At 49.0% G+C, this 12,489-nt stretch overlaps 1 protein-coding gene across 5 annotated transcripts in view; it reads left to right on the top strand.

The window, feature by feature from the left end:
- LOC101593771 (endothelin-converting enzyme 2) overlaps window positions 1–11,546 on the top strand; it is a 54,005-nt gene extending 42,459 nt beyond the window's left edge. For 2 of the 5 annotated variants that reach the window (XM_004654330.2, XM_004654327.2), the window contains 12 exons: window positions 515–703; window positions 2,108–2,250; window positions 2,631–2,745; window positions 3,945–4,055; window positions 8,162–8,260; window positions 8,359–8,436; window positions 8,893–8,996; window positions 9,144–9,254; window positions 9,376–9,443; window positions 9,625–9,815; window positions 9,910–10,005; window positions 10,683–11,546. In XM_004654330.2, the coding sequence (XP_004654387.2) occupies window positions 515–703; window positions 2,108–2,250; window positions 2,631–2,745; window positions 3,945–4,055; window positions 8,162–8,260; window positions 8,359–8,436; window positions 8,893–8,996; window positions 9,144–9,254; window positions 9,376–9,443; window positions 9,625–9,815; window positions 9,910–10,005; window positions 10,683–10,859 (1,482 nt within the window). In that variant the 3' untranslated portion in view covers window positions 10,860–11,546. Of the gene's footprint in view, window positions 1–514; window positions 704–2,107; window positions 2,251–2,630; window positions 2,746–3,944; window positions 4,056–8,161; window positions 8,261–8,358; window positions 8,437–8,892; window positions 8,997–9,143; window positions 9,255–9,375; window positions 9,444–9,609; window positions 9,816–9,909; window positions 10,006–10,682 lie in introns of all 5 variants that reach the window. The other 3 variants (XM_045150826.1, XM_045150825.1, XM_045150827.1) reach the window with 2 other exon arrangements.
- The last annotated feature ends 943 nt before the right edge of the window (window positions 11,547–12,489 follow it).

The following is a 12,489-nucleotide window of genomic DNA, read 5'->3' as shown; positions in this document are numbered from 1 at the left end:
CTGAACTTGTGGGAGGGGGTGGCAGTGGAGCAAGGAGAAAGTTTTAGGACTGGCGGGTTGACAAGCAGAAGTGACTCGAAGGGGCATATTCCCCATGGGGTTCAGTCAGCTGTTCAAAGTGAAGGCACATGACCCCTGATGGCCTAGGACACTTAGCAGGGCTTTGGGACATGAGAGGGCAAGGCACTATGGGAAGAATACCATCCACTGGACAAACATTTATAGAACCGGTTCTGTGCTCAGCCCTGATTGAGGTCCTTGGGGTTCAGTGGGGAACAGCTGCTGTAACTTGAAGAGCATCCACTGTGCAGATGACAGGCAAGTGCCCAGGTAGATGAATGAGTCAGAGCAGACAGTGGTGAGCACTGTGTTAGAATAAAACAGTGTCACCCGGACAGACATCTATAATATGCATTGGGCAGAAGAGACAATGGGCAGAGGTGGAAGACGGGGCAGATCCCAGGCTTGGGCAGGACTTGTTAGCTGGCTTTGAGGATAACTGGGGTCTTCACAGGTGCTCACCGCCTACCTGGACTACATGGAGGAGCTGGGAATGCTGCTGGGTGGACGGCCAGCCTCCACCCGGGAGCAGATGCAGCAGGTACTGGAGCTGGAGATCCAACTGGCCAACATCACAGTGCCCCAGGACCAGCGGCGTGATGAGGAGAAGATCTACCACAAGATGAGCATCTCGGAGCTGCAGGTGGGGTAGGCAGGGGACTAGAGACATTTGGGAGGAGCCAGCCCCTCATATAGACTACCCACCTCTCTTCATGGTCTCTTCTGAAGCAGCCAGTTTTTTTTTTTTTTTTCCCTTTCCTTGCTTTTCTGAGCTTTCCCAATGCACTGTCGCTGTCCTGGAAAGTAAACTGGTGAACATTTTAAGCATCCCTCTCAGGGCATCCTTCAGTCCCTTTCTTGTTGTCTGGGGATAGATGGAGTGATTGGGTTTGAAATATTTAGCCAGGAGCTGGAGAGCTGGTTCAGTGGTTAAAGGCGCTTGCTTGTAAAGCCTGATAGCCTAGATTCATTTCCCCAATACCCGTGTAAAGCCAGATGCACAAAGTGGTATATGCACCTGGAGTTCATTTGCCGTGGCAGGAGGCCCTTGTCTGCGCGTGCGCGCGCGCGCACACACACACACACACACACACACACACACACACATACTCTCACTCAAATAAACACTCAACTATTTAGCCAAGCATGGAAGTTTATGCCTGTAATCCCAACATTTGGACGCAAGCGGATTTCTGCAAGTTCAAGGCCATGCTGGCTACATAGTAGTGAGTTCTAGGTCAGTCTAGACTACAGTGTGAGACCCTGCCATTAAAAAAAAAAAAAAAAAAAGAGTTTGCTGGATGTGGTGGCATGCATCTTTAATCCCAGCACTCAGGAGACAGAGGTAGGAGGATTGCTGTGCATTTGAGGCCAACCTGAGACTCCATAGTTAATTCCAGGTCAGCCTGGGCTAGAACGAGACCGTATCTCAAAAATCAGAAAGAAAGAAAGAAAGAAAGAAAGAAAGAAGGAAGGAAGGAAGGAAGGAAGGAAGGAAGGAAGGAAGGAAGGAAGGAAGGAAGGAAGGAAGGAAGACGGTGGGAAGGAAGAAGGAAGGAAGGAAGGAAGGAAAGAAAGAAAGAAAGAAAGAAAGAAAGAAAGAAAGAAAGAAGGAGCAAACAAGTCTAACCACTTGGATGAGATGTTCACAAAACAGTCAAGATGGCCATGGACGCATCTCCTGAGGCCCCTGCTAGGTCAGCTCTGTCAGTGTTCCATTACGGAGCCATTAGGGAAGCAGAGGATCTAGCGTAAAGACTACCTACATGGGGGAGTGTTAGGTACCTGGTATTTTATCAATTGTTAGGAGAACATTTGAATCTTGGGGCCCCAGCTGAGTCCCACACAAGGTGTTTTTCCTTGCATGATAGGTGGTTGTGGTCCCAGAATGAGGAGTGCTCAGGCCTAGAAAAGGGCTTGTTGCAGGAATGGGTCCCCAGGCAGTCAGGACCTTTGCCCTGGCAATGGGAAGGACCCCTCAGAGGGAGAGGAGTCTGTTGGAAGCCAGATGAGAAGGCAAGGAAGCCTTAGGGGTTCTTACTTTCAGACTCTGGCTCCCTCCATGGACTGGCTTGAGTTCCTTTCTTTCTTGCTGTCACCGCTGGAGTTGAGTGACTCTGAACCTGTGGTGGTGTATGGGACGGACTATCTGCAGCAAGTGTCAGAACTCATCAACCGCACGGAACCAAGGTGTGTGTGTGGTTTGGCGGGGAGCGTGCTGAGGTGCTGGTGGTGGAGAGAACACTTAGGGTTCTGAGGTGATCTCTAGCAGGGACCAGGCACAGCGAACTGGCACAGCCAGACTGAGTGGTAAGGTCTTGGGCCTTCCAAACCTTAAGATAGCACTTCTAGGCTCTTTCTTTGGGCTGTGTTTTAGGGTGTTCGTTTGTGACCTTCATTCCCATCCCTTGCTCCATGCTGACTTCTGTGAGCAGGTGTGTCCCAGAGAGGGATTGTAGCTTCCCCCTCTGGCCTCTCAGGACGCCTGCTGCCTGCACAGTCCTCGAGAATGTCTGGGGGAGGGGATAAGCACCTCACCTGCCCCTCCTTGCTTTCTGGTCTGGACACAGCATCCTGAACAATTACCTGATTTGGAACCTGGTACAGAAGACAACCTCAAGCCTGGACCAGCGCTTTGAGTCGGCCCAGGAGAAGCTGCTAGAGACCCTTTATGGTACCAAAAAGGTGGGCTCCCTGGCTCTGCCACCTTTCTGACCCAACCTAGCTGATGGTTGCATGCTCACAGTGTGCCAGTCACATTCACCTCGTGGTACTTGGGTACCCAGTGTGGAACAGAAGTTGGAATGAAGCTGTTCTAGGTTCCAAGTCCAGCTCCTTCATTTTTTTTTTTTTAAATTAGCTTGTCACGCCTTGGGCATGTTACCTAGTTTCTTTGGTTCTCCACTTACTGGTCTGTAAAATAGGACTAACTTGCAAGGCTGTCATGGAGACGAACTGAGTTAATGTAAGTGAAATACCTATCCTGTGTAGTATATGAAGGCACTCAGCTTTGATGATTTCAAGATGCTGTATTTAAGCAGGCAGAGAAAGCCTGTAGACAAACACATATATTGTTGGTTATAAGGGTTCTTCCTTTGTGTAACTGAGCAGAGGTGGAGGCAGTATACTGTATGTGAGGAGCAGTGGGGGAGGCATCAGGAAAGTCTCTTCTGAGGAGGTGCCATTTGAGGAACGAATTCCTTGAAAAAGCAGGGAGAAGGGCATCCAGGCAGAAGAAAAGCACATGCAAGTTCTTGAGGTGTCAAGGAGCTTTGGTGGGCTTGCATGGATTCTGACAGAAGCTTGAGACCAGGGCAGCAAGAGACGGAATTTGGTAAAATGGGCATGAAGGGAACTGCTTTTGTATTCAGAAGTCTCATCTGATTCTTTCACAAGTGAAGCCATGGGAGATGTGTTAAGTGGTTTTTTTCAGGGAGGGGGCATCCAAATAGAGGAGCAACTAGTGTTGTAGGACAGGAAAGCAGCAATGTGGTGGATAGATGATAAAGAAGAGCCAGGAAAAACGAGTGAGATTGAATTAGAGGTGAGGAGGTGGAGGATATTGGGATGATGCTCGGGTTTCTGGTGTGGTAGACTGATTAGATATGAGCCCCAGTTCTAGAGCTGAGCTGAAAGACTTCTGCACTGTAAGGAGGCCTGTTAGGGACACAGGAGGAGAGTGGTGAGAAGCAGGTGAGTTGCATGTATGTTCCCACTGAGGTTTTGCTGCTTGGGGTTGGTGCAGTGTGAGATACTACCCTGAATTTTTCCTGGAGTTGGAGGGAAGAATGGCACCCAAGCCTGGATCTCTGTCGTGAAGCTGAGAAGGCCCAGCCCTGGAAACAGAGCTCTCTCTAGGGCCTTGCCTCTTTGTTCCTTTACAGTCCTGCACACCAAGGTGGCAGACCTGCATCTCCAATACAGACGACGCCCTTGGCTTTGCTTTAGGCTCCCTCTTTGTGAAGGCTACATTTGACCGACAAAGCAAGGAAATTGTGAGTCTCCAGGATTCTTTCAAAACCACCTTTTTATTTGCTTAAAATTCACTGTTCAGCTGGGGACGGAGACCTGGGTTTGATGCCTAGCCCAGCAAGACAACATAAGACCCATAAACGATGGTGTGGTGGCTCACCCCTGGAACCCCAGTACATAGTAGGTCACTGTAGGAGGATCAAAAGTTCAAGGTAATTCTGAGCTACATAGTGAAATTGAGGCCCTGTCTCACACACACACACACACACACACAAAGGGTGAGGGGGCTAGAGAGATGGCTCAGTAGTTAAGAAGCTTGCCTGCAAAGCCTAATGACCTGGGTTCAGTTCCCTAGTACCCATGTAAAGCCAGATATGTAAGGTGGAGTATGCGTCTGGAGTTCGTTTGCAGCAGCTGAAGGCTCTGGTGCACCCATTTCTCTCTGTTTCTCTTCTCTCTATCTCTGAGTGCAAATAAAAAAAAATTTTTTTTTTGAAAAAGGGTGGGGGCTGGAGAGATGGCTTAGTGATTAAGGTGCTTGCCTGTGAAGCCTATGGACCCATGTTTGACTCTCCAGATCCCACATAAGCCAGATGTACAAGGTGATGCAAGCGCAAGGTTGCATATGTGCACAAGGTGGTGCGCGCGTCTGGAGTTCAGTTGCAGTGGCTGGAGGCCCTGGCGCACCAGTTCTCTCTCACACACATTCACTCTTGCTCTTGATCTCTCAGAAAAAAAGAAAAGGCCATTCTGTTGGGCTTACCTCAAATACCTCAAAAAAAAAAAAAAAAAAGTAGAGGGTGGGCTGGGGAGATGGTTCAGCAAAGCCTGCTGACCTGGACTCCATTCCCCAGCACCAACATGAAGCTAGACACAAAGTAGCACGTGGGTCTGTGATCCCACGTGAAAGTGAGAGGCAGAGCCAGAAGAATCCAAAGCTCACAGGCCAGCCAGACTTGCATTCGTTTGCAGTGGAATAGACCCTGTCTCAACGACAGTGGTAAAGGCGGTCGTCCTCTAACCTTCACATGTGCACCATGACATGCATGTGCCTGTACACACACATGCATGAACACATGTGCAAATAAATAAATAAATAAAACTTTTTTTTTTTTTCCTGAGGTAGGGTCTCACTCTAGCCCAGGCTGACCTGGAATTCACTATGTAGTCTCAGGGTGGCCTCAAACTCACGGTGATCCTCCTATCTCTGCCTCCCAAGTGCTGGGATCAAAGGCGTGCACCACCATGCCCGGCTAAATAAAACTTTTATTTATTTTACCATTTGAGCCATCTCCCTAACCCTAAAAAAAAAAAAAAAAGTCTATCTTTTTAAACCTGAGAAGATTGTCAGTGGTTAAAGGCACTTGCTTTCAAAGCCATCCACATAAAGCCAAATGCAATAAGTAGTGTAAACATCTCATGTTCTTGCAGTGGCAAGAGGCTCTGGCATGCCCACCTCCACGTGTAAATAAATAAAAATTGTAAAATCTTATTTTAATATTTTTTTTAGAGAGAGAAAGAATTGGCACGCCAGGGCCTCAACCACTGCAATCAAACTCCAGATACTTGCATCCCCTAGTGGGAATGTGCCACCTTGCACTTGCCTCACCTTTGTGCGTGTGGCTTATGTAGGATCTGGAGAATGGAACATGGGTCCGTAGGCTTTGCAAACAAACTCCTTAACCACTAAGCCATCTGTCTAGCCCTAAAAATCTTATTTAAAAAAAAAATAGCTAGGATTGGTTGTGGTGGCGCACACCTTTAATCCCAGCAGTTGGGAGGCAGAGGTAGGAGGATCGCCGTGAGTTCGAGGCCAACCTGAGACTCCATTGTGAATTTCAGGTCAGCCTGGGCTAGAGTGAGACCCTACCTTGAAAAACAAAACAAAACAAAGATATTCAGCTGGGCTTGGTGGTGCACACCTTTAATCCCAGCATTTGGGAAGCAGAGGTAGGAGGATTGCTGTGAGTTTGAGGCCACCCTGAGACTACATAGTGAATTCCAGGTCAGCCTGAGCTAGAGTGAGACCCTGCCTCAAAATACCATATATATATATATGAATATTTAGGGCTGGGGAAATGGAGACTACATAGTGAATTCCAGGTCAGCCTGAGCTAGAGTGAGACCCTGCCTCAAAATACCATATATATATATATATATAAAAGAATATTTAGGGCTGGGGAAATGGCTTAGCAATTAAGGCATTTGCCTGTGAAGCCTAAAGACCATGGTTTGATTTCCCCAGGACCCACGTAAGCCAGATGCACAAGGGGGTGCATGCGTCTGGAATTCGTTTTCAGTGGCGAGGGGCCCTGGTGCACCCGTTCTCTCTATCTGCCTCTCTCTCTCTTTCTATTTGAATGTGTGTGAGTGAAAAAGAGAGAATATGGGTGCTTCAGGGCCTTTTATCATGGCAAACAAACTCCAGATGCATGTACCACTTTGTGTATCTGGCTTTATGTAGGTACTGGGAAATTGAACCCAGGCTAGCAGGCTTTGCAAGCAAGCACCTTTAACTGCTGAACTAATTTCCCAGCCCTTATATTTGATTTTGAGATAGACTCATTATGTACTTTAGGTTGGCCTGGAACTTAGTATAAAGACCAGGCTGGCCTTGAACTTACTGTCCTCCTGCTTCAGCCTCCTAAGTGCTGAGAATACAAGTGTGCACTGCCATGCCTGTTTTTTTTTTTTTATTAAAAAAAATTTAAGTGGGGCATTGTGGCACACGCCTTTGATCCCAGCACTTGGGAGGCAGAGGCAGGAGGATCACTGTGAGTTCCAGGCCACCCTGAGACTACATAGTAAATTCCAGAACAGCCTGAACTAGAGTGAGACCCTATCTTGAACCTCCCCCCCACCACAAAAATCTTTTTTTACCAGGCATGGTGGTGCATGTCTTTAATCCCAGAACTCAGGAGGCTGAGGTAGGAGGATTACTATGAGTTTGAGGCCAGCCTGGGCTACAGAGTTTCAGGTCAGACTGGGCTAAAGTGAACCCTGCCTCCAAAAACAAACAACAACAGCAACAAAGTGAGCTTGGGAGATGGTGCTTGCTTCCAAAGCCTACCAGGTTCAAATTCCTAATATTCACATATCCCCATATGCAAAAAGTAATGCATGCATCTGGTGTTTGTTTGAAGAAGCAAGAGGTCTTGGTTTATGCATGCACGCACGCACACATGCAAATAAAAAAAATTTGTTGGCAGGTGTGATGCTTGCCTTTAATCCCAGCACTTAGAAGGTAGAGTGTGAGGCCACCTTAGACTATATAGTGAATTCCAGGTCAGCATGGGCTAGAATGAAACCCAACCTGGAAACCCCACAAATAAATAAATATTTCAATATATTATTTAAAAATTGGTGGGGCTGGAAATTGAATGAGTCTTGCACATGATAGGGAAGTAAGTGTTCTACCACCAAGCTACCTCCCCAGCCCTGAAGTTATGTTTGTGTATATAAATGTATGGATACATAGATGTGTGTGTGTGTGTATGTGTAATCTCAGAAGGGGATTTTTGTTTTTGAGACAGGGTCTCACTCTAGCCCAGGCTGACATGGAACTCACTTTGTAGCCCCAGGCTGACCTCAAACTCATGGCAATACTCCTCCTGATCCTTCCGAGTGCTGGGACTAAAGGCTTGCACAGCCACGCTCAGCTGAAGATATATTTTTAACTAGAAACAAGTAGGTTGCAAAAATACATACATGTTATACAACATAATTCTATATTTTATTTGGATATCTGGGCAGGAAAAACACTACTCGTCAGACTATTAAAAGAAGCAATCTGCATTGTCACATTACATAATGTTTTGCTTTCTTTAATTCTTTTCAATTTTGCAAATTCTCTGTTAGTGCATTAATTTCATAGATAAAAATCAATGCACTGTAAAAAGTTATACTAAATTTAATTAACTCAGTGTTGCTGAAGATGTTTAATTAATTAGAAAAAAGCCACCCACAGTAGCAGTCCTGACAGCAAGGGCCGGCGCTGCCTTCTCGCCCTTCCTGCTTATGCAGCCTCTCTGAGTCTGGACGTGCTCATGAGGCCGGGAAGGCCCGGGTGGATGGGGGAGCGCGGAGGCTGTACTTGCCAGAGGAGGCTGACGTGGGTCCTCCCTCTCAGGCAGAGGGGATGATCAGCGAGATCCGGTCTGCTTTTGAGGAGGCCCTGGGAGACCTGGTTTGGATGGATGAAAAGACCCGACAGGCGGCCAAGGAGAAAGTGAGCCGTGGTTGGGGTTGGGACGCCACCTGGAGGTGAACATACAGGGAACAATTTGGCTGGGAGGAGAGAGGAAACCCTGAAATTGATCTCTTCAGGCAGACACCATCTATGATATGATTGGTTTCCCAGACTTCATCCTGGAGCCCAAAGAGCTAGATGCTGTTTACGATGGGGTGAGTACCATGGCTCCTTGTCGGGGTCCACTGGTCTTTGGTTCTATGCCTGCCTATGGGCCAGACGGCAGAACAATACAGTGTTATCCAGTGAACAGGGATTTGAATCAATCCTGATTCAATTATGTTTCTACCTCCAACTGTCTAACAGCCTTGGACAAGACCTCTTTTGGGCTTCAGGTTTTTTTTTTTTCACCTGAAAAATGGGACCCCTAATAGCACCCACCTCACAGGCTTGTTGTGAGAACAAAAGAAGATAGTGTGGAGAAAGAATACACACCTGCAGCATAAGTGTTTTTTTTTTTTTTTAAATTTTGGTAGTGATTTACTAGCTGTTTCACTCCCATTTTACAGTAGAGGAAAATGAGGCTTGGAAAGGTCCTGATTAGCCAAGCTGGCAATATTCTTTTCTCCAGCACGTTTTAACTTGCTTTCTATCTCTCACCATTCCCATAGTATGAAGTCTCCGAAGATTCTTTCTTCCAAAATATGTTGAATCTGTATAACTTCTCTGCTAAGGTGATGGCTGACCAGCTCCGTAAGCCTCCCAGCCGAGACCAGTGAGAATGGGAGGCCAGACACTGGGGCAGCGGGGGAGGTAGACAGAGGTTTCTTGGGATGGGCAAGGAATGGCGTGGGGCGAGGAGATGTACTGGTGGGGCATCCGGAGAGGAAAGAGCCTCAGCCTTGCCCTCTTCCCTCTTCAGATGGAGCATGACCCCCCAGACGGTGAACGCGTACTATCTTCCGACCAAAAATGAAATTGTCTTCCCCGCCGGCATCCTGCAGGCCCCCTTCTATGCCCGCAACCACCCCAAGTGTGTTGGGGGCAGGAGGGGGCTGGGGCCCTGGGTGTGTGGGTGAGCTGGGAGCAGCACTGGAGGGGAAGACTCACAAGCTCCCCTGCCGTATCCTCACTCAGAATTCCTCATCTACCAGGGCCCTGAACTTTGGTGGCATTGGTGTGGTGATGGGCCATGAGTTGACACATGCCTTTGATGACCAAGGTAGGGACCTATAGGATCATCCCCTTCAGTCTAGAATTTCCAGTGGCTCCTTCAGTGCCTTGGGAGGTTGGGGGCAGGCCTTAGAGACGCTGGGGTCTCTGGGACAGGGCTGGTGGGGGCACTCCTTCTGGCAAGGGGTGACCTGTCTGCTTGATGGGGTGCGAAGGTGAGTTCTTTTCAGGACGTGAGTATGACAAGGAAGGGAACCTGCGACCGTGGTGGCAGAATGAATCCCTGGCAGCCTTCCGGAACCATACAGCCTGCATGGAAGAACAGTACAACCAGTACCAGGTCAACGGGGAGAGGCTCAACGGCCGCCAGACGCTGGGGGAGAACATCGCTGACAACGGGGGGCTGAAGGCAGCCTACAATGTGAGGGGCCAAGGCTTCCCCAGCTTTGTGGAAGGAGGGGTGCTGGGGGAGGTGGGGAGGCCCCGGTGGACTTGCTACCCACCCACTCCCCCAGGCTTATAAAATGTGGCTGAGGAAGCACGGGGAGGAGCAGCAGCTGCCTGCTGTGGGCCTTACCAACCACCAGCTCTTCTTCGTGGGATTTGCCCAGGTATGGTCCCCTGGGAGAGTTGAGTGTACCCCCAACATCCTTCCTCCAAAGGAAGTCATTAGAAGAAGTTGGAGTCATGCAGGAAAGGGGCTGGGGAATGGGGTCACCATTGGTGTGTGGGAAATATACTGAGTAAGCTTTGTGCCCAGAGCCCATGACAGCTGCCTGAGAAGACAGTCTTCAGGGAAACTTTGCAGATCTCACGGGGAAGGACTGCCTGCTGGAGGGACTGGAGTGGGCAGTGGTCCTGCGCGTACCTCTGGGGGAACATGGAAGAAGCTATAGTTTGGGGACATAAAGTAGATTATTCAGAGCTACACAGAGTGAAGTTAAGGGGCAGAGTGAGGACTCAGTCAGGATTTCCTTGAGGTGCTTTGCACCCTAGCAAGCAACTTTAAAGGGCTTTGCCTTTTTCCCTCAGCCACAAACATGCCAGACACCCTAATGTCCAAGGTTGTTTAGAAGGGCTTCAAGGACCTGGGGCAGGAGGGCATGTGCTGCACCCTTGTAGCTGGCTGGCTGAGCTTCTTACAGTGTTCCTGAGGCCTCCTGAGCTCAGGAGCTGGGCAGTGGTGGTTTGTGTCCCCAAGGTGGCTCTGCTGTAGCCAAGGTTATGGTCCAGCTCACTGAGCTCCACACTAGACACCATATGTCCCCGTGTCTGTCCTGGCCCGCAGGTGTGGTGCTCGGTCCGCACACCAGAGAGCTCTCACGAGGGGCTGGTGACCGACCCCCACAGCCCTGCCCGCTTCCGCGTGCTGGGCACTCTCTCCAACTCCCGCGACTTCCTGCACCACTTCGGCTGCCCTGTCGGCTCACCCATGAACCCAGGGCAGCAATGTGAGGTGTGGTAGACCTGGGTCAGGAAAGAAGTGACTGGGCCTGGGGCTCCCAAGATAGGAGAAAGCAGAGGTGAACTGAGCCGGGCCCAGTCTCTCCACACCACAGATGACATGAGTCTAGCCCCTTCTCTACCACCACATAGTGCCTCTGCTTTTGGGGTGCCCCTACCTCCAGCAGAGCCCCACCATTCACTGTGACATCCTTCCATATTTCACCTTGCCTGGAGGAAGTCTAAGTGGGGGTGCTATTCCATAGGAAGGAGTCTGCCTCTTTTGTCTCCAAACTCACTGAGTTTAGGGGCCACGGGGACAGGAATGGGGCTGTGCCTCCCTGTCTCTCCCCAGGCTAACTCATCTCCCTTCAGGGCCACCCTCAGGGGTGCCTCTCACCCATACTCCTTGTGCTGCTGCTCCTAGTTCTGCTACCAACCCTTTCATGGACAGAGCAACTGAACTCCAAGTGTAAGGCCAAGGGCTTGAAAAGCCTTCCTGCTGCCTTGTCTGTCTGGGGTGGGGGTGCTGGTTCCTATGTCTCAGGACACAGCTCTTAGGGGGGTGACTGATTCTCTCTGGACCAAATAGGAAAGCAAATACAGCAGGGAGAGGGAAAGACAGTTTATTTTTACAGGGAAGAGGATGGGGAGGGTGTGATCTTGACCCTATAGGACTTTTTGCCAATAAATAGACCCACATCAGTCAGCTTGTCTCGTCCTTCAGTCCTGTTTTCCTTTATTCGTTTATTCATCCCTCCAATGTTTATTGAGATACTACAATGTGCTAGAAATTCTTTAGACACTGAATTTATTCACTCACCAGATCCAGGACACTGAGCTTTGAAGCCCTGAGAAGACAGAAAGAGGTGGAGGAATGGAATTCAGTTGAGTCTGGCTGGTTTCAGTACATTCCCTGTTCTCCAGCTGGAAGGATTTGCAGCTTCCTTCCACTGTGTGTGCAGCTGCCTCAACACTGAGTCCGGGTAGAAGGTGGATCAAGTCAGCTTAGAAGACGGGTGGTTCTCACCCGGTAGTGAAGGGAAGCCTTTGGCCAGAGAGCAGACTAACTTCATGAAATGAGCATCAGCCTCTGCGGTGGCAAAGACAAGAGTTTCTTTCTTCTTCTTTTTAAAATATTTTTGTTTATTTTTATTTATTTGAGAGCAACAGAGAGAGAGAGAGGAAGAGAGACAGAGAGAGAGAGAGGGAGAGAATGGGCGCACCAGGGCCTCCAGCCACTGCAAACAAACTCCAGATGCATGCGCCCCTTGTGTATCTGGCTAACGTGGGTCCTGGGGAATCGAGCCTCGAACCAGGGTCCTTAGGTTTCACAGGCAAGTGTATAACCACTAAGCCATCTCTCCAGCCCAAGACAAGGGTTTCTTCATGGCTTCAAAGGCTCAGAGTTCCTGAGGGTCAGCCATTTCACCTACACACGCTCATTGAGGCCTACTAAGTGCCAGGCATAAACTACAAATGTGAACTCCTCATTCCACAGTGAGGAAGGAGAAAGGATCATTTATTGAATGCCTCTTATGTTCCAGACATTTGTGGTAGGTGGTTCATTTCTTTATTCATTCATCCATTCACTAATTTATACATTCAAAATTCTACTTTTTGGAAGGCACGTTGGTCATTGATAATGAGTC

Source organism: Jaculus jaculus, chromosome 5 (genome assembly GCF_020740685.1).
Source record: "Jaculus jaculus isolate mJacJac1 chromosome 5, mJacJac1.mat.Y.cur, whole genome shotgun sequence".
NCBI classification, from domain to species: domain Eukaryota; kingdom Metazoa; phylum Chordata; class Mammalia; order Rodentia; family Dipodidae; genus Jaculus; species Jaculus jaculus.
The sequence above is the reverse complement of the archived record's forward strand: the minus strand, read 5'-3'. Positions and strand labels throughout refer to the sequence as shown.